The sequence below is a fragment of the Lepisma saccharinum genome, chromosome 24, assembly GCF_977018435.1.
Source record: "Lepisma saccharinum chromosome 24, izLepSacc3.1, whole genome shotgun sequence".
Taxonomy (NCBI): domain Eukaryota; kingdom Metazoa; phylum Arthropoda; class Insecta; order Zygentoma; family Lepismatidae; genus Lepisma; species Lepisma saccharinum.
Window position 1 is genome coordinate 24,494,379 of NC_139252.1, and position 26,289 is coordinate 24,520,667.

General features: G+C 37.1%; 1 protein-coding gene across 1 annotated transcript in view; it reads left to right on the forward strand.

The window, feature by feature from the left end:
• Nucleotides 1-26,289, forward strand: part of LOC145978140 (cubilin-like) — a 416,836-nt gene that overhangs the window by 52,187 nt on the left and 338,360 nt on the right. The window contains exons 6-8 of the mRNA XM_083110579.1: nt 12,386-12,489; nt 14,016-14,163; nt 22,375-22,516. Coding sequence (XP_082966705.1) covers nt 12,386-12,489; nt 14,016-14,163; nt 22,375-22,516 — 394 coding nt within the window. The remainder of the gene's footprint in view (nt 1-12,385; nt 12,490-14,015; nt 14,164-22,374; nt 22,517-26,289) is intronic.

The window sequence follows — 26,289 nt, forward strand, 5'->3', positions numbered from 1 at the left end:
TCAATTAAGTACATGTCTTAAATTCAATTTTATATTCAAATTTTAAACTGTTAAATCAACATATCATACAATTCTCAAATGATAATATTTGATCACAACTTTTTAAACGGCTTTCTTTTTTTTATTATATATATTTTTTTTTTCAATTCAACACAACAGTTTTTAAAGAATTAACAAACAAATACAACATATCAAGGTTACACACATTTAGTTAAACAAGAATTTGTTGCTTGATTAATTATTTCCTGTAAAGGTGATGTTCAGTTATAAGCTATTTCAGTGATCACCATTTTTTCTTTAATTAGGTTTTCTTTAAAATAAACCGCATCCCGTTCCAACTAAACAATTTCTTCATTTCTTGCTTGGCACCATTCCGACTTAACTTTAGTTTCTTTGCCAAGAGTTGGAGGAAAATCTTCTTGTTCATTTTCACTTCCGGGCTTAGCTCCAGGAACCATCCTTGCCAATCAGGGACATCCTTTTTAGGAACCTTGTCTTCCTTCAGGGGACTAGTAACTAGCGGGGCAGGTTGATCGTCATAAAAATGGTCATTAATTAGTTCAGGGACGTTTACTAACTCCTTGCGCACTAGGGTTATCAAAGCTTCAACAGGAAGGTCGTCCACTAGCTCATCACAGGTTAGTTTGTTAACGTTTTTGTCGTTCCCAACTTCCTTAGAGACTGCCTCAATACTAGAGGAAAATTTGTTTAGTATGTCTCTTAGTTCAGCCCTATGCTGCCTCTGCTCAGGTTCGATCTTCCTAAAGGTATCCTGTAGTCGTTCGTTTTCCTTTCGCCTAGTTTGGATCAATATTGAGGTAAAACTTTTGGTAAGATCCTCTAAATATCCCTCTAATCTTTCATTGTCAGAAGTCCAAGCGTTGGATTGTTGAAACCACTGTTTGTAGGACTTGTCGAACTCCTCCACAATTTGTAGTTCTGCTAAGCTTAACTCTTTGGGTATCTGAATAGCAGAGCTCTGTCGTTCAGCCATGTTAGTTCTCTAACAATCTTGATACGTAATGCGTGACCGTTTATCATAATCTCGCTTTTTAAAGAATTTCGAGCCAGACCTAGACCTTTATGTAATAATTATTGATCTCTCTTTTTCTCAGTAGAACCTTTTAATTCTAGAGTTTCTCACTCTTCCTTATTATTTGACCTCTCGTATAAACGTTTACAATTTAAGCCATCTTTGCTAACGCTATGAGGACTCAGCCTCTTAAAATAACAATTTCTTCCTTTAAATTGTTACAGCAATTTCTCTTCTATCCTCGAAGAGTAAGGGAATCAACCTTTTCCCCTGGTAGCCCTTCCTTGGCTTACCAAGCAATAACGCTTACTCGGCTTATGGAAACATCCTCGGTTCCCTGTGATTAGTTTATAAGGTCTTTCTTTTCATTCAGGTTCTGCACTATTATTAAATTTATGTTTTTCTAGGTTCCAGTCCTCCTCGGCTCGAGCTCCACTTCTCCAGCAATTCCTTTCTACGTTCGGCTGAACAATTAATTTTTTTAAGGTTGTGGAAATTCTCCTTTCCTAAAACTTCCTTCGTCCAGGGATCCCTTAGCAAAGCCACATTATTCCCTATTTCTATTATTTCATAGGGACCTAGGAAATATTCGAAAAATTTGGCGATTTCTTTGTTTGGTGCCGAACTCAGTTTACGATTTCTTTTTAACACTAAATCTCAGATGTTCAAAATATATCCGCTTTGCTCGCCTTTCTTTTTCTGAGTTCTTGGTTTATATGAGGCAGGAACAATTTGGTTTCCCATTTGATCTTTCCTTCGTCTCCTTCGGGCCATTCTAAATGCTTGAATAAATTAGAAGGTACTGGCTTGTTATAAAATAGTTCAGCTGGGGTGTATCCTGTAGCTTCGGATACCGAATAATTAATCAGCCAGCATACTTTATTTACGTATTTGTGCCAAGAATCATGTTGTTTTGAGCAGAAAGTCCTCAGCAACCTTACGATTTCTTGGTTTACCCTTTCTACGGGATTACTTGCAGGATGATAGGGAGTGGTGAACCACGGAATTATCCCATGTTTTTTCAAGAAATTAGCCCACTTATGGGAAGTAAATTGAGTCCCTCTGTCTGATAAAACATATTTGGGTTTAGGATAATGAGCCATATATCCTTGTTCAAGTTTATTTTTTACTTCTTCAGTTTTAGCAGTCCTTAAAGGGTAAGCTATAGCGTATCGACTGCCTACATCCACCATGGTGAGGATAAAGTTAAAAGTCCCGGATCTAGGTAGCTTTCCCACTATGTCAATAGACAATACTTCATGGGGAAGTTTGTTCATAATGCTAAATTGTTGTCTACAGGTTCCTTTCCTGTCTGGTTTGTTTCGGGAGCATACCAAACATTCCCGCACATATTGCGCAATCTTCTCTTTCATTTTCGGCCAGATGAAATGAAGTCTTAGTCTTTTATACGTTTTGGTGAACCCGAAATGTCCCGCTTCGTCATGCTCGGCGACCATTACCTTAGGAACTAAAATGTCTGGAACTAGTAATCGGTAAGTTCCTCGTCCCTTCTGATCCTTGTAAAACAACAAGCCTTCATGTAGCAGGTAACCGGAATCAGGTTGCAATAGAACGTCTTCAGAGATGTTACGGCACCATTCATCTTGAAGTTGGGCGTTCTGCCACTCTCGCAGTTCTTCTCCTGCTAAACTGGGTGTTCTCGTCAATCCCACTGAGTAAGTGACTTCATTTTCAGGATCGTTATCCAGGAAATTTTCTGCTTGAGGATATCTACTTAGGACGTCGGCTATCCCATTTTGCTTCCCACTAATATGAAAAATGGAGAAGTTAAATTGTTGAAGTTTTAAGGCCCAACGGGTTAACCTAGCACTCCAGTCACGGCTATTCTCTAGCCATATCAAATTTTTATGGTCAGTATAAACGTAGAACTTGGTGCCATACAAGTAGACTTTGAAATGGTCTATTCCGAAAAGTACTGCTAAACATTCTAATTCTTGTACGGTATAGTTTCGTTCATATCCCTTTAGTTTCCGACTGGCATACTGTATGATGGCGATGTTTTCTAAGTCCGGAGTTTGTTCTAATTTCGCTTGGAACAACACCGCTCCTAATCCAGTCAGGGACGCGTCACATAGCAGGCAGAAAGGCTTGGTGAAATCAGGCTGCGCTAGGGCAGGTAATTGGACTAACTCCTTCTTCAGAATTCGAAAACTAGCTTCATTTTCGTTAGTCCATTCCCATTTGACATTTTTTACTAATAATTTCTCCAAGTTTGCTGTCTTTCGAGACAGATCCTTTACGAACCTTCTTCTCCAGTTTAATAACCCTAAGAACTGTTGAAGATCCTTTTTACTTCGAGGTCTAGGAAATTTTAAGATAGCTTCATCCTTTTTAGGGTCGACTCGAACCCAACTTCCAGATATAATATGGCCAAGATACTTAATCTCTGATTTCACCCATTGGCATTTTTTCAGTTTTACTGTAAATCCTTCGGCCTTTAGCTTGGATAAAACCCACTTTATGTGCTGGAAATGATTTTCCAGAGTTTCATCAAAGATCAGCAGGTCATCTATGTAGATGGTTAGGAACTCTTCAGTGTGAGGTTCAAACAAAGATTGCATGGCATGCATAAATACAGCCACAGCGTTCGATAATCCAAAAGGCATTCTCGTAAAACACCAGGAACGTCCTTTATATGAGAAAGCTGTATATTCTTGATGTTTATCGTCTATAGGGATTTGCAGATATCCGGAAGCTAAGTCTAGGCAACTAAAATACTTTTTTCCTCTGAATTTTTGTAAGGCTTCCTGTAAAACTGGTACCGTGTTTTTTGGAGTTATTATCAACTTGTTCAACTTTCGGAAATCAATACACGGTCTCACCGAACCATCAGGTTTATTGACCACCAGCAAAGGGTTTAGATATGGAGACTGACATTGCCGAATTACACCCCACTCCTTCCATAGTTCCAATTCTTCTTCCAACTTCTCTCTTTTTGCCATCGGAATGGGATACGGACTAGAATATACTGGTTCCTGGGACGTCAGAGGTATTGTACATTTAGCATTTTTTGCTAGTCCCGGTTTGCAGGAAAAAAATCTCCTGGTATTCCAATAATAACTGCATCAATTCTTCTCTCCTTTCAAAGCTGAGTATCTCAGGAGAATAGGCTTTCTGTCTTATTTCTTCTTCATTGGCCATCCAGGCATCAATGATTACTTGACTAATACAGTTTTCAAAGTCCGACGTATTTTTTCCCGTCAAGGTATTTCTTCCTAATTATTCTTCTTCCACTTTCATTAAGTACAGTCTTTGGTTTTTTGTATCTAAATTTGCTTGATATTTCTCCAAAAATGGGTAGCCCATCAATAAGTCAGCATCTAAATTCCGACTTACATAGACCAAATCTTCAAATACACATCCCCCAATTTCAAAATGAATTCTTCTACATCCTACTATTCTAGAACTTTCCTTTCCAGTAAAATCTCGTAGTTTCACTCCGGGACATTTCTGAAGTTTAAGTCCGGGTAACCTGTCCCGTAACTTAAGCCAAATTTTATATTTCATTATAGTGCATTCACTCCCTGTATCTATAGTGCACTTAATTTTTAATCCTAAAATTCGGGCGATAATTTCTGGTTTCTTGGACAACAATATTCCGCTATGTTCAGGTTCTTCTATTTTTTTTCCCATTCCTCATTTTCGATTTCTAATTCTAAATGCAATACTTCTAAAAAATCTTCAGTGAGGAAATTGTCGGTACTCTCATTTTTCGCCGATGCAGTTTTCCCTTCCGTTGTAAATGAGAGAGCTTCATTTACAACGAGGGTTGGTTTAAATTTTGATTTGGGAGCATTGAACCTTCCCAAGCTGGAGCGACAGGATTTAACTCAGTCGGGACTTCTTCAGTTTGGCAGGAGATTTCCTTTGTATTAGAATTTCTATTGAAGTGGTTGTTGGGGAAACGGGATTGGTTCCATGGTCGTCTATAAGGTTGACTTCTATTGCCGTTGCTATAGAAATTCCGCCCTTGGTAACCCCTCTGGTTTCTATTATTGTTCCTATTAGGATTCTGAGGTGTTCTGGTCGCTCCTTCACTTTCGTTGTTAAATCTAGACGAGACTATATTAGTCTGCCTAACTCTGGGTTGAAACGGCCTTCTGTCTTCCACCTTGGGGTTATCTCCCCTACTTATCTCCAGTTGTTTGGGAGCTTCATATCGACTAAGATAATTTGCTAGTTGTTCCATGGTTTTTGGATCACGAGTCAATACTAGTTGTCGAACTTTCACCGGAAGTTGGCTGATTATCAAATGCAAGACTTCACCCTGATTTACTACTTCCACCAGATTGCAGTAGTTTCCATAGACTTCCCAGCAGCATTCTTCTAACGTTAATCCAAGGGACCTCTGAAATTTCTTATTCCTTAACAGCTGCATTTCTCGTTGTTTAGCCTCTAAGGAAGCATACTGCTTTCGAAATGCATAACAGAACTGATCAAAACTCTTCCACTTCCTTTCATTTGCTATAAACCAGGATTTGGCCTTTCCTGTCATTAAGGAAGGTAAAATTTTCAACCTGTAAAATTCTGAAACTTCCATTATATCTAGATAGGTCTTTAAACTTTCGATGTATCGTTCGGCCGAGACTGAATTTATTTCTCCAGAAAACTTCTCTAAGGCTTTTATATCTGCCAGTCTAAAATTCTGACACTTGGATTTCCTAACTCTGTTGTTAGTCTCTTCTTCCGAAAGGTGATTGAAGAATTCTTGTGACTTCTTCACTTTCTTTGAGCGTCGGCTTCTATTCAACTCCGAACCTTCGTCGGACGTAGCACTCGAGGATGAGAGGTTACTTCTTTCAGTATACCTCCTCTTAGATACACTAGCGATAGGAGTGGCCAAATTGGCAGAGTGAATCCTCTGACTTTGGTCTACTGAATTAGCACTCAAAGGTAGACGTTCTAATTTCATGGCCAAAGAATCTATTTCACTAGAAGTTTTGTGAAATTGCCATTGTACTTCCTTTATTTCGTCTTCCATTTCCTTTCTTCTTTGCAGTTTTTCTTCCATCAAGCTCTTGGTAGTTTCAAGCCTTAAACTTTCAAATAAGCTTGTTAATTCCGTTTCTTTTGTTTTCCTCTGACTTTTTTCTTCATCTATTTCTTCCAATAAGGCTTTCTGGGTTGCTTCCATCTGATCTTTCACTTCTTGACTCATTACTTGTTTAAATTCTTCCATTTCGGCCCTCATTCCCTTTTGGCATTCTTCTACAGTTTTTTGTAACTCATTCTTATTGATCTTACACTCTAATCTTACTTCCTCTATTAACTCTCTCATCCTTTTACTATCTTCTTCTCTTTCTTTTTGTCTCTTCTCTTCATCTTCTTGTCTTTCTTTCTGTCTCTTCTCTTCATCTTTCTGTCTTTTCTCTTCATCTTCTTGTCTTTCTTTCTGTCTCTTTTCTTCATCTTCTTGTCTCCACGTTTTCAATAAATCTATCATTTGGTTCGCAGATTCAAATTTGTTTTGACAACCTTGGCATTTAAAACTAGTTCTATCAACATCTTAATTCGTGGCATCCATATTCAAACAACTCAAGTGGAACAAACACTCGCATTCTTGACATTTGACAGTTCCTTCTTCGGACTTGGAGTCATCAGTGCAGCACTTAAAGGTCGCCATGTTTAATTTTCTTTGTTCCCCCCTTAAATACCTTTTAGACATGACTAAATACTAATATTTGAGTTTTCACACTTTTAAAATGTAAGTCCTTTTTCTTGAAGAATATTTTCCAAACTAATGAAGTCTTTAAGTTATTGCTTCTTATAGTAATCTTCTACTCGTCGTTGGTCATCTTCTTCAACTGCAGCGGTCAGGATTCTTCAGCTTCTATGGCGCTACTGCAACTTCGCTTCTAACGAGGACCTCTTCCGTAATAGTCGTCTGGCTGGATTCTTCAATTGTCGAGCCTCTACGTTGTATGCCCAGTATCCAACGTCGGTGGTTGAAGTTCTAAACTGTCGTGGCCATCACGATGGGCGCCAAAAAGGATCTGTTACGTTCCTAGCAACTTTCCTCACCCTTTACTCCTATAGTCGGGAGCATGGAGTCTCTAAGGGTCTACACTGAAACCTATCTTCAGGGTAGGTGCAGAACAAATCCAACCAACGTCGTGAAGTTTTAATGAAAAGTTTATTTACTGCTTGAGTATTTACAGCCAGAGGTTAGGTAACTCGTAACTGGAACTTGGAGGTCAATTGTTAATAGATAATTTCGAACTTACTAGAAAGGTCAAACTAGGGTGGCCCAAACCTAGGTTTTACAGAAGAGCGGCATACACCTATTCACTTCTTCCTAGACTTGGAGTTATCACCTGAGATTGCCAATTTAGGTTTTTACAGAAGAGCGGCTTGCACCTATTCACTTCTTCCTAAATTGGAACTTATATCCCATTCGGCTAACCTAGGTTTTACAGAAGAGCGGCATACACCTATTCACTTCTTCCTAGATTAGACCGTTCCTATTTGGCCAGTCTAGGTCTTTAAAGAAGAGCGGCTTGCACCTATTCACTTCTACCTAGACTGACACCAGAACAGACCTCTTTACGGACCAAATTCCTTCGTATTTATACCCAAAGTTCCAGCCTCGAACACCTGTCTTTAGGTAATTTCTTATTACAATACTCTAAATTACAACAGAAAGATATTTGAAAAATACATAGTTTGGCAATTAATAATTTACAAAGAAAGTTTACATATTCATTTGAGTTAACAATTATTTCTTTAACGTTGATAAAATCTTACATTTTGGAAATATACAAATTTAAATGTTCCGCCATTATTTAATTACAATTAGGTTAGTTCATCAAACATGGATAATCTTTGATTGGCAAATCTATATTTACATCTTAATAAATGCTCGTTGTCTTAAGCGAGCTGTCTTCATTTGATAGTTACAGAAAGGTGAATACATTAGTTCAACAACGCCTTGATTGGCGCGTTCATATTTGCGTCACAACATGTAGTATCACGGACATTAACAATGACTTGAGGTAAGACTATATCAATTTTTCTTTTTAACACGGCATTGCAAAGTTACAAAATAAGTAAGGTCGTAACATAGTTTTACACAAAAAATATAATTCTACCCAACTGTAAGCAATTTCTTGAAACACATCCACTGAAACCAAGTATGCTCTTCTATGTTCTTCTTGCTGCAGTGCTCTAAGTGAGAGGGGATGTGCAGGTGGGGATGTTATCTCCTCAGCTAACAAAATTTTCACAAAGCATAACCCAGACTGCCTCACTGTCACCATGATAAACCTTAGAAGAATCCCCCCCAGTTAGATACAGAGCTCAATAAATCAACGTCAAGTGCTGCTTGCTGGTATCATGCATCAGTGGTTACCACATTGAACTATGATGGAAGAATTTTTAGTTCCAAGTCCTTATAAAAAATGTAGACATTTCTTTTTACTTCTCCAGTTCTCCTTTCATTACAGAGAACAATGCACCTAGGTAGTGACATATACAGCTTTCATGTGCATGTACAGATCATTTGTGTGCTAAATCAAATTTATGTAGGTACCTATGAGGAAAGCATACTTATATCAGGAGCTTTCACAAAAGTCTAGCACTGAAATGTTTTTTTTTAAGTCAATGTAATATTTGATAATAATGGAAATGATAATATCTACATAAATTATAAACAATGTTCTAAACAACATGATTAGGCACATAAACTTATACAACATGTACAAGATGGCAATTTTCATTATGTGATCTTCTTAATGGATATTAAATATATACCATATTTCTTCCTGCAGCGGGATTTTTAAAAATTGTTTATCATCAAGTTACTTACATCCAACCATTAAAATCTTTACTAGGTATTTTCTTCCGTTTCGCCATTTTATCAATTTTTGTTAATCCTGGCTTATATTCTCTACAGTCTTTTTCCAAGTCTATGGGACACATTTGTAAAATGTTATCTTCCGAGTACTGGACTAGAGTCCAGCAATCTGTAAGAGATAAAAATGAAATTTCATATTAAAATAAGACAGTCTGGTTTTTAAACGATTCATGATTCACATGCACATCCAACATATAATATGGCAGGGTCGTCACAGAAATGTTCAATTTGCCAAATATTGTCCCTTATTTCCTTATTTATGGAGGTGTATCACCTTCCTGAGTAAGATGGCAAAGTAATACGAAGTGTATCCTGCTATACAGAAACAAGTAGGATGTAACAACATGTTGCAATCCTCAACCAAATAGAAAACAATGTGCTTAGTATTGTGAATAAAAACTTTCATACTAAGCATTTTGTATTGCATTTAGAATTACAGAAAATGCACTCTTCAAAATAATTAATTAAAAATAAGTAAGCCTGCTATCATTGATGGTAAATAAAATATCACAAAATCCTACTGATAATAGAAATATTAACTTTGTCCTTTATTTTCAACAATGTTTGTGCAAAAATAAATGATATGTATTTTGTAAATGCCTATATTCTGTGTGACATACTTATATTCTTCCTTCAAAAACAAGAGCAATTTTTAAATGTATTTAATATTTGTTAATACGTACATCACATGATAATATAAATGTAACAATCATAACTGATTGAGCATTTTTCATTGTGAGGCAGAAACTCTGCTTTTCAAAGCTGACATATTGCAGAGCGAACATATTTATCTCCTGCTATGAACAGAAAGAGGCTTGCTTGTGCAGGGTGCTAGTTGCAACTGTCTGCTTATAAGTATTTTGAATGTGTGAATGTAAGAATAGACACATGACAACTTGATTCAAGATACACAGCTCTGAACAAGTCTTTACGTAACATCATATATTTGAATATGTTCCACAACACACACAACAAAATCTGTAATAGAATTTAGTGAAATCTACCAGTTTTAATGGGATACATGCATTCCAGTGTTTGCCTGGCATAAGGGAAAATCGTAAGTATAGTATTTGCGAAGGAAGACTAATCCTACGATTGAACACTGCACGCATCGAAACAAATAGCAATTATGAAAAAGATGTAAGCCATTAAAAGTATGTGTTGTTTACACTTTACTAACTTTAACACATAAAGGATATAAGTTCCGAATGCCTAATCATTTTTTTTGCAATTTTTATAGGAGCATTATTAAGTGCTTTAGAATACTAGAAATGATTGTGGGAGCAAGTTCGAAGCTTGGGCAAATTAATTAGCAAAATTAAAAGCTTCGCTAAGTATTATTTGCTTGAGAAATTATGATTGAAATGTAACTTGTGTGAGCAGGAGTTCTTGGTTTCTGGTCGAGTCAGACAATTATTTTTTTAATTTTTTTCATAGGAGGCTCAAGGGCTTTTGTGTTCCAGATCAGATATTATATTATCAGGTGTTCAAAGCAGTAGATGCATTATTTTAATGCTAAGAGCCTTAAACCTGACCCTCCTAACCTAACAAGGAAAGCACCTCAAGCGCATGAATTGAATGGCAGTAAATGAATGGTTGCTCACAATCACATGCGGAAGGAAAACAGACTGTTCTCCAGAAAACACACAGTACGTTATCACCAAGACTCTCAAGTTTATGGTAGCATACATAATTAGAAATCAAAAAACTGTCGACCATGATAAATTAGGAATTAAACATACATAGTTACCAGCAATTATAAGCAAAAGTGAAAGATGATTTGGTACCCTTGATCCATAGAGAAAGTGAAATATTGCGCATGGTATATGAAGATTTTGTTGTTTATGAAAGTTTTCATTTGATTTTAACTCGCGGAAATGTTATTGTGAAGCAAAGTGCGTCTGTTATCTTAACATGTTACTTTACAGTGAAGTACAGCTCGAAAGTTTCGTACAAGTGAATCTAGCAACCAAAACGACATTTCACAACAGCATTTATAAATTTACGTAGTTAGCTTAGGATTGTTAAGTTTGGTGCCAATAGTTATTATAAACGTGTTCGTTCGCTATTTGAGTGTGCATACAAAGGGTTTTATTAATAAAAAGCGGTGAAAGCACTAGGTTTTTGCTTACGCGGGTCATACTTTATGATCGAATATCTCCGTTATTTGTGTTTTCCGCGCACTGGAACTAATTTTATATTACATAAGAACATCAAAATCTGTCGATTAATATAAATTCCAACGTAATTCTAGAGGGGGTACGGTGGGTAAACAGCCCTGAAATTTCGTTTCTTTTTCAATGTTCACATCGTGTGTTTGCTTACAATATTGAGAAAGCAAATAAATTTACTGGAATTTTCATCCACGAGCACGAATTATATATTTTAACGTAATTTGTTTAAGTTACCTTGTAATCTGTATTGCTGAAGAACAAATGTTTTTCTTTAAATTAACATCCGCTGTAAAAAATGTGCCACCTGTGAGTGTTAAAACGTATTATTAAAATCGAATATTCCAACACATGTGCACGACATACAAAAATTTATGAACGTTTGTAAATTTTTTTACTTGTTTTCAGTCTTGTCGAACAAATCAAGTTCAGCTGCACTAAAATGTAAAGACACAGGTGACCAAATGTTAATAGAACAAACCTAAATTAATAAAGAAAACTTACCTTCTTTTATTCTTCTTTTCTTGGATCTCGTGTCCATTTTTAAGAAAAGCAATCCAGCTGCTTAACTACGCGGCATGAGCAGAGCGGACGAAGTGAGAAACACGAAATCCCACACAAAATTTGAAAACAATCCCTCAATTTGAAGCATTTTAAAATCGTCTGGATCGCCAGAACATTCGCAGATAAAGCTGTAATGAAGCGAAATAGCATCTCAGATGTTGCAGAGCAGAATTTTGAGGACTATTACTTCCTTTCACACTGTTTCATTGCCCCTTCAAGTTTTCTTCCATCCGAAAAAAAAAAATCTCTCCATCAAAGGAAATTCCCTCTATCCATCGTCTGCGGTCACGGAGCTGGCCGTGCTGCAGAGCGAAACACATCTGATACTGAGACACATGCCAAGCAGCATTTCCAGAGACCTCTGGATAGCAGAATATGAACTAAAAGTTACACACGGTTAACACAGGCAACTCGTTGAAAATCGATTTTCTGGGGAACATCAAATATTCATGTAAAACTTTTCCCACGGTATTATAACGTCATTTTGCAATGGTTTTTGGGCATTTTTTTTTTTTTGCAGGGAACTGCAGTCAGTTCCCCAGAAACGATTTGGTTCCCCATAAAAAAGATGTGTAAGCACATGCAGTTCCCCGTATCGACCAATCTGCAAACGCACACACACATGCACGCACGCATGCACGCTTTTAATATATTAGATGTTCAAAGTGTATTTATATGAACAATGTAAATGTTCTTTGATAAACCAGTTTGTGCATGTTACAAATTTAAATATTTATTTTTCAGGGTTCCTTGTGCAATGAGGATGTTAATGAATGCTACCATTTTGCTGGAACAGGCCTGGGCTGTCAGAATGGAGCTACATGCAGAAATACACAAGGATCTTATGAGTAAGTAAACATACATGCAGATTAAATATTTGCTTGCAGTTATGATGTAGAGAACTGATAGGCTCGTATGTTATACAGTATTTCAAAGGAAATGTACACAATTTAAGAGGAAATTGAAAGCAGTTTTAATGCAAGTAAGGCATGTTGCAAGAAAAAAAGCTGAAGGCAGCCCCATCCAAGAAGCGGGCTTTCCAGGGGAAGCATTGCAAATATCCAGAAGTGGAGCAGCAGCTATAATTATGTTATGGATTTACAACGATCTGGAAGTTAATTTTCATTATTTCTCACAACAAATATGGATGATATGGCTCCTGTGTGATGCACACGACCACTACCAGAATGGAGCCGGTTTGCTCGCTGATGCAAAACATATCCATAGAAGGTAAAATATCATGAGGAACAGCCATTTCACTTTTATACATTTTTTAAAAAAAATATTAATGCTAAAGAAATGCAATTTGGCTGGTGGAAACATCTGATAGTAAATGTTTTACACTCTGGAAACAATTTTTAACGAAGTTGTTTATGGTGTTTTTCTGCAAATATTGAAAAACCTGTGGACATAATTTGTATTTACTCCTGTTTATATATATGTGTTTTACGCAGTGCCCAGGAGTCACTAGAATCTGTTTGTGACAAGTTTCTAATGTGGAAATGATGTTTGAGGAAGTAATCTTCAATTATTTCTCACACGAAACACCATTGATTCAGCTTCTGTATGACGGGAGTTCACACTTGATCCTCACCAGAATGACACCACTTTGCTCAGTGATGCAGTCTTCCAGTAGAAGAAATGTAGTACCAGTATCAGTTTAAATATAGTATATTTATCAATGCCAGTACCAACTGTGATATGTCAATTTTGTTCTATATTCATATATCAGTAATCGGCTTCATCACATCCCTAATATCTACAGGGTGTCTGAAAAGTCCCGCACCATAGCCAAAATCACAGTATTTGTTCAATGTGCTTTCCGTTGAGTTCCACACATGTTTGTAGGCAGAATCGCAAATTGTTGAGCACACGGGGGACATAATCTGGGCCAATGACTTCACATACGTCCTTGATTCTTGTGCGAAGATGAGCCATATCGTGCATTTTCACTTTGTACACCAGAGATTTAACATAACCTCAAAAAGCATAGTGCATCTGATTCAAATATGGCGAGCATGGGGCCCATTTGACGGCTCCAAAGAACAACAAAATTAATTTTATCACAATTTTACCATTTTGCTTATGGCACGGGACTTTTTGGACACCCTGTACATGTAAACTGAACTCCATGCAAACTGTCCATTAAGGGCCAAGGCCTGTCAATTCCCTTTTCATTGAATGATGTGTTGTCAGTGCATTGTGTGCCATCGTCACCATTTCGTGATTTTCGAGATCGGAGTCGTTTTCAAATAGTTCCCCAGTTGTCCTCAAACTACTGAGTCAATACCAGAATTACACCTAGGTAATTAGTTATATTCAGAATAATGGATTTTCAGTTAGCTTCTAATGATATTTTTGTTTTATGTTACAGGTGCTTGTGTAGGCAAGGATTTTTTGGAGTTCATTGCATGCAGAGGAGCAATGACTGTTCAAGTGGAAGCTCAGAGGAGCTGTGTGGCCATGGTACATGCATCAGCCTACAGTCGGGGCAGCAGGGACATACATGCCTCTGCAATCAGGTCTGTTTACATTGTTATTGGAAGTATATTAAACTTACGTCTTCTGTCATATCCTCTTTCATTTTGCCTGTGACTGTGCTGATACAGATAACAATGTACCAGTTAGAAGTAATGTACCAGTTAGAAGATAATCCACCAATACCATCTGTTAATCTGGAATCTGCCTACATATCTCACAGTTCATAATTGGGAAATGAGGGACGCGGTAGTAGATAAATACAGAGAAACTATACTCTAGTAAACTTGTAACGAGTTCCAACGAGCATGGTGGCAGTGGCCACTGAAATTAATAGAACAAAGAAAAAACAGTTTCGTCGATAAAGTGGGTACTAGTTTCTCTGTATTTATCTTCCAGTATTTGTAAAAATGCTGCATGACACTTTTGTTGAGTCTAAATATCCTGGAAATAAATTTTGTTATGCAACAATATGAGGAGATAGAATCTGTGATTATGTGTTTGTGAAATTACATTTTTTTAAAAAAGTAAAGCTTTGGTAAATCAATGTAATAGTTCAAACGGAAAATGTATATTAAAATTTTAAATATTATGACCTACTTTAAATTGATACAATTTTCAAGTATCAGTGTTGGAATCTGTATTGGTGGGAATGGGTGAGTGATTGATTTGCTTTATTTTACTTCACTTTTTGTGCCACTTTTTGGCTAATTTACGAAGATGGGGATGAGTGATGACATGATGGAATTGATGTATGGACACTGACAAACATCCATGCCCAGGCTGGGATTCGAACCCGGGACCCCTGGTGTTTAGTGCGATGTGCTAACCACTCCACCACAGGGGCTGACTGGTGGGAATGGGTGAGAGTATTGGTTTTGGTCAGTGATCAGAACACTACATTTTAAAAGTAGCTTCGCTACAGCTACAGGTACCCTTCCAAAATGTAGCTTCACTACAGCTTCAGCTACATTTACCAAAAAGTAGCTTGCTACACTACTCCTCTTCGCTACTCGCTACTTCGCTACTTTTTGTGCTACTTCTGCATAGAAAACAACTTAAAAACAACCATGTGAATATTAAAAAATCCCCTACTATTGGTAAATAGATTCTGTTATTTATTATCATGATTCCCGTCATTCGATAATTTTGATAGCAGTGTTACTTCAGTTACTTATTTTTACTATAGTTTTTGAGAATAACATACCTATGCAAGTGGCATTTCAATTCAAATGTGATATATGAATATTGCAATTAGGGTGTTACCCAAATTAATGATTACAACTATACACAAATGAAATTTGGTATTTTTCTTGAAAATAAATATTTCATTTTTTAATAGACTGATATGAAGGCAGCATTTTGAATTAAAAGTACCTGGGGTCCTTTGTTTACAAAAGGGCTCCAGGTTCGATACCCAGCGGATGCACATAGTGGCTCGGAACCAGTCTCGATCAGCTTATCTATGCATAAAATGGACTCAAAACAAAAACTAGGAAAGATGCTATTCCCCACACTGCTCATCATTCATCGTTCTTCCTCGTTCTCACAATTAGCCAACAGTGGCAGAAAGCGACTATAGATAAGAGAATAATTAAATAAACCATTCATCCTCATTGTCATGATTGAGAAAAGTTGAAGAATAGATGAGGAGGTAAACAGAAGAGGACAAATGGGTGGTGGACTATATCAAAGCGTTTGAAGATTAATATGGAACAGGGATGTACCTATGAAATGCACATACTATGTGCCAATAATTACGTGACATTAAGAGACAAAAAATAGAAGGGATAGAATAAGGAATGACGAGATCCGATAGACAGTGGGTGTGGTGAAGCTTCAGGACAGGATAGATCATGCACAGATGAGATGGTTCAGGTACATGAAGGGGATGGATGCAGAAAGACTACCAGTAAGATATTATAATGCACAAGGAGTGGGAATAAGGCCAAGGGTGAGACCAAGATGTTGGTGGAAAGAGCAGGTAGTGGAGAGTGTTAGGAGAAGAGGACAAGATTGGAACACTGTGGAAAAAGAGGAGTGGTGGAAGACGAGGAAATAATGTAGGGGCTTGACATGTGTGCCAACCCAGTCAGAGGCAAAAAACGGGGAAGGATGATGATGTCATGATTAGCAAAAGTTACAGAAAAGTGACGCAAAAGTAGGAAAAATATATAAATTTGAAAACTATGTATATTAACTAAATAAAATTGTCCTTTCTGCAGGAAAGTCAATAACTCATACATACTTTTTACAATATGATACAATATATTGAGGAAACTGTCGTGTAAACTCGAGTGTTCTAAACATATTGTAATTTTAAAATTTGTAAACAAATATTATCGCGAAAATAATTGTAAGTCCAGAAACTCTATCATTCTTGTAAGAATAATTGGCCTCCCGATGGCGCAGTGGTAGCATCCTCGCCTTGTAATCAAGGTGTCCCGGGTTCGATACCCGGTGGAGGTACATAGTGGTTCGGATCCCACTTTAAACTGTAGGTCCAGTCCCGATTAGCCTTACTGTGCATAAAGTAGACTTAAAACACCAAATCAATCAATTGTAAGAATAATTTCTTGCTGGTGGGATCCTATATACAGGCAATGATCAATGCTGTTAACGTACTGAGCCATTTATTGCTGGCACTATTCCTTTGTCAGTGCAGTGGAAAATCCATCACTCATTTTTTTCACTGCAAGTTGTGTTTTACACAGCAATTAATGACATTTTGGTGTCTCTTACACCATGGATATCCACAGGATTTCTTTCAGGGATGATGCAAACGAGGCACTTTTTTCCAGCGGTGCAGCAAACAAGGCATGTTTCTCCCCAAAATAGTGATGCAGCTCAAAAAAATGTAGCTGTTAGCTGGAATGTATTCATATATGTCAGTTAGTTATCTGGATATCTGAATTATTCAGATACTAATTAAATAACATGCACATATCTATAATGTGCAATCTAGATAATCTGTATTTCCATGTAATAGACTTTGTCTTTATGAACCTCCTGCAAAATGAAGGGTTATTGTCGATTTTTTCTGATGCTGTTGCCACATTCAAAATTCACCTCAAAATGCTGAGAAAAAAAGTAGCTGTAGCGAAGTTTTCGCTACAACTACAGGAATTTTGTAGCTTCGCTACTGCTACCACTACAATTTCAAAATGTAGCGTTGCTACAGCTACAGCTATAAATTTTGTAGCGACGCTACAAGTAGCATGCTGCTTCTGACCACTGGTTTTGGTATTGATTCAGACCATTCCTAATGTTGACAGATGTTGTTTCTGCACTTATAACCAGAATCTTTCTTAGCCCTTTTTATCATTTGAAAGTGAAGACACATATTGACTGTCAATGTTGACATGCAGTAGACTGTTCCTGATACTTCCAAAAGCTATGTAGCACCAACCCTAAACATCAACCCTAAATTTTTTTCAGCAAATTTTGGTACAATGTCATTCAAAACATTTTAGATGTGATATCTGTAGTAGACAGTTCAAAACAGATGATTTTCTGGAGAATATTTGAAAACAAATTGATCTATATGAGAGAATGTGACTACTGTCAGGTCAAAGAAACAAAAAAAGAAACTTCTTCCTTTATCTAGGTACTCAATCAGTAGAGGGGAGGAAAGGGCAGCTGGGGGGGGGGGAGCTATTTCCAGTTTGCATAGCCACACCAAGAGATGAAGAAGCAGTGTGAAAAATCAGTGGCACATATGAACTGAGACTTTAATAACATGATAATATTGCAGTTTACAAATTACGAAAGTTGTAAGATTGAGTGATCTTTCACTAGATCCACTACTCAAACTGATGCAGAAATGGTTTGACATTGGGTGGAGTATGCATCACTACACCATGAATCAAACATTGCATGAGATGAGAGATGATATTTGACTATTTCCTCCAAGTTGCTATGGTGTAAAAATCAGTTTTAACCTTTAAATGTACAGGCTGTTTACACAGTATTAGCCTCAACACACAGGGTGTTTTGGCATGAAATTTGAAATTGTGTATTGCTTCAATTAAAAGTTAATATCTTAGAAACTACGAATGGTAGAATTCAAATCATATCCCTTTTTGTTCAGTATAGTCAAGCTGTAAGTACATGCTGATAAAAATAATGGTGCATTAGTATTTAGAAGAAGAGAGATGATGCAAGTTATAAAGACTTTTTTTGCAGTTGTTGGGAGTGTTGAAAAGGGTTTCTGTGTATTGTATGATATATGTGCCACTCTTGTTCAAAAAATTACGTTTTTTTTTTGTACTGTTTGAGAAAAAATATTTTCAATTTTTTCCATGAAATTTAAAATTGTCCATTCCCCTTGGAGACAATGCCAGAACAGGAAGGATGAAAAGAGTTTGTACATATTGTATAACATATGGGTCATTCCATGTCAAATGGACAATTTTCAAAAACGTTTCGAGGTCATGGTTCTTTGATTTGGATGAAATTTGGCATGAAGGTTCAATCATGTCTGGAAGGCTTGTATTCCAAATATTAGGTTTCTCCGAGAAATAGTTCTAGAGTCATAGCCTGTGGAATAAGGTGGTGCGCAATAGAAAATGTGACCCAAATCTGGGAAATTGAGTGTCAGAGCTAACTTCATGACTCAATAACTTTGGAACTATTGATCACAGCCTAGTGATATTTACACACCAAACAAACCTCTCACCATGGAACACGTGTATTGTGTGAAAATACTCTCAGCCTGTTTACGTTAGCAAATAAAATACCCCAAAATATGCCTTAAAAAGCCTTACGCATAAAAAAATAAATATCTTGTGTGCCTGCTGTTACAACTGTAATCCAACCAGGAAGGTGGTATTAATTTTTCTAGTAACCCTGATGTGAGCTCAGTATGCAAACATTATGTCGTCTTCATATATATCACCCAATCCATATTATATGTGGTTGAATATGCAAGAAATTGAAAAATCACTGGAAATTGGTGGATTTTGGAAATGGTGTAGCACAAAAGGGACAAGAGAGATCCAAGCCAAGTTGCATACACTACATAACTAGACCTTCCTCTAATGTGTGTCAAAATTCCAACTTGTTACTGCAAGGCCCTAGTGCACAGTAAAGGTAGACCCTTAAACGCCCAGTGCGTTTTCAGTGGGAAGTTTAAAATTGCGCAAGGTTTTAAATGAAGCTTTATATCTCCGTAATTACAAATGCTGGAGTTACAAATTATAGCTTGTATCCTTGTATAGCTTATCCATTCCTTTTCTGAAATGAAAGGGTGTCCTATGATTTTCAATTCAACCTGTTAATGTATGTCTAAAGAACTGTAAATAATCGTCTACTTCCTTTCTAGTAATTTTTTGCGAGGTTAAAGCTCAATTTTGGGATTGTCACAAAAAGTGGTCATCTGTTCCAATATATGTTTTTAAACCATAAAAGCAGAGACGCAAAATGTGTCACATTTGTTTTTTTCGACTTTTGGAGCATACTGTGACTCAGGCAATGTTAAGAGGTACATGTCTTGAGTGCCACACAAAGAGCCTTAAGCATCCTATTAGTATTTAGTAAAGTTCAATATGATTATGAATATATTGGGGGGGGGGGGTGAGTGCAACTTCACCCGAAAAAAAAATTACTGCTTTTTCATTAAAAATTATATTTTTCTCCGAAAGTATCAGAAGCAAGTCCGCAATTCTTGCCACGAGAATGAAACATATCCAGCAATATGCAGGTTCCGTTTTAAACCATCACTTTCCGGCGTTGCCTATGTGGAGGCTTAATGAAATTTAAATTTCTTAAAAATATAGTTTTATTTAACTTTCATCTTCTTCTTCTACTTGATAAATGAAAATTAAGTTTATTCGACCATGGGCATATTGTCTAGTGTGTACGGAAGAAAACGAGTTATAAGTTTTAACTCTAGGATTCATAGTTTCCGAGATAACAAATTCTGGAATTTTGAATTTCCCGTTAAAAAGCAAAACTTTTATATTCGAAAATATTTTTCTACAAAAGTATCATCAGTAAGTGCACAATTCTTGCTACAAGAATGAAATACATATCAAGCAATACGAAGGAACTATTTTGAACCCTCACGTCCTGGCGTTGCCTATGTGGGAGACCGACGAAATTGAAATTTTGTAATGAAAAAATAAGATTAAATTTCGTTTTCTTCTTCTTCTTTTATTTGGTTAGTGCAAATGTGATTATTTCAACAATAGGCGTGTAGTTGAGATTGCACTGAAAGAAACAAGCTATAATTTGTAACTCCAGCATTTGTAGTTATGGAGATATAAATCTTTATTTAAACCCTTGCGCAATTTTAAACTTCCCACTGAAAACGCCCTGGGCCTGTACACTAGGGCCTTGCAGTAACAAGTTGAAATTTTGACACACATAGAGGAAGGTCTAGTTATGTAGTGTATGCAACTTGGCTTGGATCTCTCTTGTCTCTTTTGTGCTACTCCATTTCCAAAATCCACCAATTTCCAGTGATTTTTCAATTTCTTGCATATTCAGCCACATATAATATGGATTGGGTGATATATATGAAGACGACATAATGTGTGCATACTGAGCTCACATCAGGGTTACTAGAAAAATTAATGCCACCTTCCTGGTTGGATTACAGTTGTAACAGCAGGCACACAAGATATTTATTTTTTTATGCATAAGGCTTTTTAAGGCATATTTTGGGGTATTTTATTTGCTATCATAAACAGGCTGAGGGTATTTTCATGCAATACACGTGTTTCTTGGTGAGAGGTTGGTTTGGTGTGTAAATATCACTAGGCAGTGATCAATAGTTCTAAAGCTATGGAGTCATGAAGTTAGCTCTGAGATTCATTTCCCAGATTTGGGTCACATTTCTGTTGCACCTTCTTCCCCAGAACTATTTATCGGAGGAACCTAATATTTGGAATACAAGTTTTACAGACATGATTGATCCTTCATGCCAAATTTCATCCAAATCAAAAAACCATGACCTAGAGACTCTGGTCGATCTGACATGTGTCACTATCGTGCAAAAAAATGACCTTTTTTTCTTTTGTTTCTGAGAAAAATGTCTCTGGTACCTATATACAAGGGTTACAGCAAAAGTCATGGCAACATTTTTTTTCCCGTGAGAATGCAGGACCAGCTCGAAAATATGAAACATACAAATGAAAGGGGTCAGTGTATGGTATTGTGGAATGTATGAACAGTGCAGATCTAGTGTACAAGGAGTGGGATAGGGAAGCGAGAAGATATCCTTAAAGATAGCATCGTGCCACATGTATTTACAAGTCTGAAAGAACAGGAAGAAAAGAGACGCACACTATGGTATGTCACTGTTCTCCCACAGTTTCCACCAGTTCATGTGAAATTTTTGGCAGCGGCGGTTCAAGGGGTAGAGCGGTCGTGCCATGGCACTAGCCTCAGAAGAAATTCATACGTCGCCAAGTAAAGTTAAATGAATACATTGATAGTTTACAGACAAGGAGATTCTAATCTTGCAATCGGTCAAGCTGACTGACGTGACGACCACCCCAACCTCCTCACTGCATCGCCAGCTGTTTCGTTCGTACCCTCATGAGGCAACAGTCCGTGCTGCCGAAGAGCTAGCCTAACCCATGGACCTAACCAAGTTGACACACGTGCAGAGGGTTGAAGAAGTCTCAGCGAGGAACATTTCCACCATGAGCCGAGAACAAAGTGGCAGGGGGCAGGGTTAGCTCATAAGAAACCATGCCCATCTTAGCCCGGCCTGGCGAGGAAACTTTCGCAGTGTTGACACGACACAGTTGCCACCTTCAGAAAAAAGTCGCTAAATACGACTGGTTTGTAAGACCCGTTGCGGAAGTAATTTCTGCCTACTTTCGGAGAAACGAACCTAATATTTTTCCAAAGTAAAATTAACATTTTTGATAATAGATAGATGCACCAAGAGGGCCATCCAGACTTTTTAAACAATATCCTATGATGATGCGAGTTTCCTTTGGCATTTCGACGAGGTATCTAATCATCCATCTGCTCTGAGGAGAAACAGCACATTTGTGTGCAGGCACAAACAGATATAGCTACAATCAAATTACTAGTGAAACACTTCAAGACTTGTTCAGCAATAAAATAAGTTCATTTCCGAAACATTACCTATGCTACAGGACATTCCCAAAGTCATTATACATTGTCTGGAAACTTAACTTCCCAGGCATGCATTTAAGGGTTAATGTTTGATTATATGATTGTGATAGTATAGTATGATAGCATTTACATTTTACATTTTAATTGTCATTTTTCAACAGGGTTGGACAACAAATGGCACTGGTCGAGCTTGTACAACAGATATTAATGAATGCACTTCTAGTACGCCTTCATGTTCACGTAATCCAGCTGTGCAGTGCATTAATGTACCAGGTTCTTTTTATTGTGGTCATTGTCCCCAAGGTAAGGAAGTTAAATTAGTTTATTTTTCCTGTGCAATGTTTTAATGACTTATGTGACGCAGTTTGGAATAAAAATTACTTGTTTTATACTTAAACAGTACAATTTCTTAATATTCTTAATGGCAGGACATTATAACTACTACTAATTCTATTACTACTTCCTCTTCTTCTTTCACTACTTCTACTTTTTTTACCACTCCTTTTTCTACTTCTTTTATTGGGTTGGCCCATAAGTTCTGACATTTTTTTTTGTAATTTTAGGTTTCCACAAAAATAAACAAGAAATGAACAACAAATCAATCAATAATGTATTCTCCGTTGTTGTTTACAACTTCTTCCCAACGTTCAACAAGCTGTTCAATGCCGTGACGGTAGAAATCACCTGGTTTCTACTCGAAGAAATCGTCCAGCCAAGCCTGCAATTCCACGCCATTATTGAACGAAACGCCACGCAATGCATTCGAGAGGGATCGGGACAGATGGAAATCCGAAGGTGCCAAGTCGGGAGAATACGGAGGATGTGGTAGCACTTCCCAGCCAAGCATTTGAAGGGCTTCCTTGGTCATATTGGCGGTGTGAGGGCGGGCATTGTAGAAGAACGCCATGTCGCCGATCAGGTCGTTGCATTTGTTGGACGTAAAGTTCCGCATTCACTGTTTGGTTCCGATCAAGCAATTCGTAGTGCCTTCCCAGTCTCACCATATGCACAACATCGTTTTGCGCGGGTGAAGATCTTGTTTTGCTCGCGGTGTCGCCCGTTTGTCGGGGCTAAGCCATTCTTTGCGCTGCTTCATATTGATGTACAGGCACGATTTTTCGTCGCCGGTAACAATTCAGTAGAGGAATCGCTGCTTGTGTCTATGAGTTGACCGATGACGGGCAAGCAAACCGACGGAGAGCATGGCTCGTTGATTTTTGTTGTTGTTGTTCAAAGCATGCGTAACCCATGCACCCAACTTTTGAATCGAGTGAAGGTGACGCTCTATGGTATTGTGGGAGCATTCCATTATCTCTGCCAATTCCCTCGTCGTTTGGCGTGGATCTTCGTGAATAAGCTGATTCAGTTGCTCCTCATCAAACTGAACGTAGCGTCCGGTGCAATGCATGTCTTTGAGGTCGAAATTGCCATCTTTGAATTGCTTAAACCAATTTTGAGCCATCCTAAGAGGCATCGCTTCTTCGCCATACACTTCAAAAATCTCTCGATCAGCTTCTGTGGCTTTGGCACCTCGATTAAACGCAAAAAGCAGAAGGTGTCGGAAATGCTCTTTTTTGTCGACTTGACACTCCATTTTAATGACCTGAAATGAACAAAAAGTATATCAACATAAAAATCTAAACACACTATTTTGTAGAGCACATAATTCTCTATCGAATAACATAAAACGCATTGCCAACACATTTTATTTTTCACACAAAATTTTCACTTAAAAAAAACATGCCAGGACTTATGGGCCAACCCAATCTTTTCCTTTTCTATTTCTACTACCTCTTCTGGCATCTGGACTCATAGCTGGTACAGTGGAACCCTGATTTTACATTCCTGGATTTTACATTTTCCCACATTAAACATTCAATCTTGATGGTCCGAACGGAACAAAATGTTAAAACAATTCCCCCGATTTTACATTTTCCTGCATTTTAATTTTTTATCAGTTTAGTCCTCTGAAAAATTGGGTGAGGTTCCACTGTATAGTCCTCTCAGAGGCTTGTGTTTTGTCCTGTCCGTGTGTGTTTGTCCTTTCACCAATTTCATTTATAACCTTTCATCCTCATCTTCGTTATTAGCCAAAAGTGACAGAAAACAAAGTAAAATCAAACAAATCAATCAAGTCAACTGATACTATTACTACTACTAATATAAAATTGCTAAAGTTCCTTAATGAATCTGAGTGCTTCATGCTTAGAGGCACATGTTTTTGGTAAATAAAAAAAGCAAAATTTTGGTACAAAAACAAAGAGTCAATTTCTGGTTCAAATGTGGTAAATAAAATTAAATGTTGATGTTATAGCGGTGAAAAATCGGATCAAAAGCGGTATATAAAAATGACATTTTGGTTTTAAAATTGTGACTCTTATTCTAAATTTGATTTAAAAACCGCACTTACTACACAGAATAAACATATTCCTTCTAACAACACATTTATGTAGTTACCAATGAATTAAGCTTATTCCTGTATAAAGGGGTACATTTTTGCTTCTCAAATATTTACAGCAGAATTAATCAATTTGGCGTGAATTGCATAACTCGCAGGATAATTCACACTTCAGAAACTGTCACTTCGGTAAATAAACACTAAATTTTGTGTTTAGGAGTCTATTTCGCATTTTGCAGTTCATTTCGCATTATTTCGTGAATAAACAGGGTAGGAAAATGCACCTCACACTTTTCAGAAACATGAAACATTAACTTTACATTGTGTTATTTCACATTTCGTGTTTTCGTCAAGAACAAAATATGCATGCCTCTACTCATGCTCCTCCTTAATAAAAGTATCCAACCAGCTGACCTCTATATATTTTGTCTTAGAAAGAGAATCTCTTTATTTACTATGGATGGACTGATCTGAAAATTTTGCTCATATCTATAAAGTACTGATATAAAATTTACTGGTACTGATAGCCAGTATTCTACAGATCCTATATAAAATTGTAAATATAGTATGAAGGCCATGAACGGTACATTCTCTTCTTTAATTATTGTTTCTAACCAAGTTACTGTTATTGGTTTTCTGTAGAATTTTTTTTTTTTTTCATTTATTTATATTTTACATTTTATGTTAGAAAATGTAGAGTGCAGTAGAATAATGAAAATTAAGAGAATCTCTTTATTTACTATGGATGGACTGATCTGAAAATTTTGCTCATATCTATAAAGTACTGATATAAAATTTACTGGTACTGATAGCCAGTATTCTACAGATCCTATATAAAATTGTAAATATAGTATGAAGGCCATGAACGGTACATTCTCTTCTTTAATTATTGTTTCTAACCAAGTTACTGTTATTGGTTTTCTGTAGAATTTTTTTTTTTTCATTTATTTATATTTTACATTTTATGTTAGAAAATGTAGAGTGCAGTAGAATAATGAAAATTAAAGGCTTTTTGAAACAATTGAGTAAAATTGTTGGTAATTTAATCAGAAAATCAGTATGTCTACATCAGCTGATACCAGTAGAATACAAGCTAATGTGACCAATTCCTAGTAGTATATAGGCATTTACTTCCCATGCATGAGGGCCTCCCCAATGGCGCAGTGGTAGCGTTGTTGCCTTGTAATCAAGGAGCCCCGGGGGTGATACTGGTGGAGGCACATAGTGGTTCAGATCCCACTTTAAACTGTAGGTCCAGTCCCAATTAGCCTTTCTGTGCATAAAGTGGACTTCAAACACCAAATCAACCAACCAACTAATGTGACCAATTCCTAGTACTATATATACACATTTACTTTCCATGCATGCGAGCCTCCCCGATGGTGCAGTGGTAGCGTTGTTGCCTTGTAATCAAGTAGTCCCGGGTTCGATACCGGTGGAGGGACATAGTGGTTCGGATCCCACTTTAAACTGTAAGTTCAGCTCCGATTAGCCTTACTGTGCATACAGGTATAGTGGACTTAAAACAACAAATCAATCAAATCAATCAACTTTCCATGCATACATATATACACGTACATGAATAGTATCTTTCTTTTCAGATAATAACAACAAGACGGCAAATTGTTGCACTAAGTTACAGGCTAATTGTAGAAATATTGATTGGCCAGCAATTTTA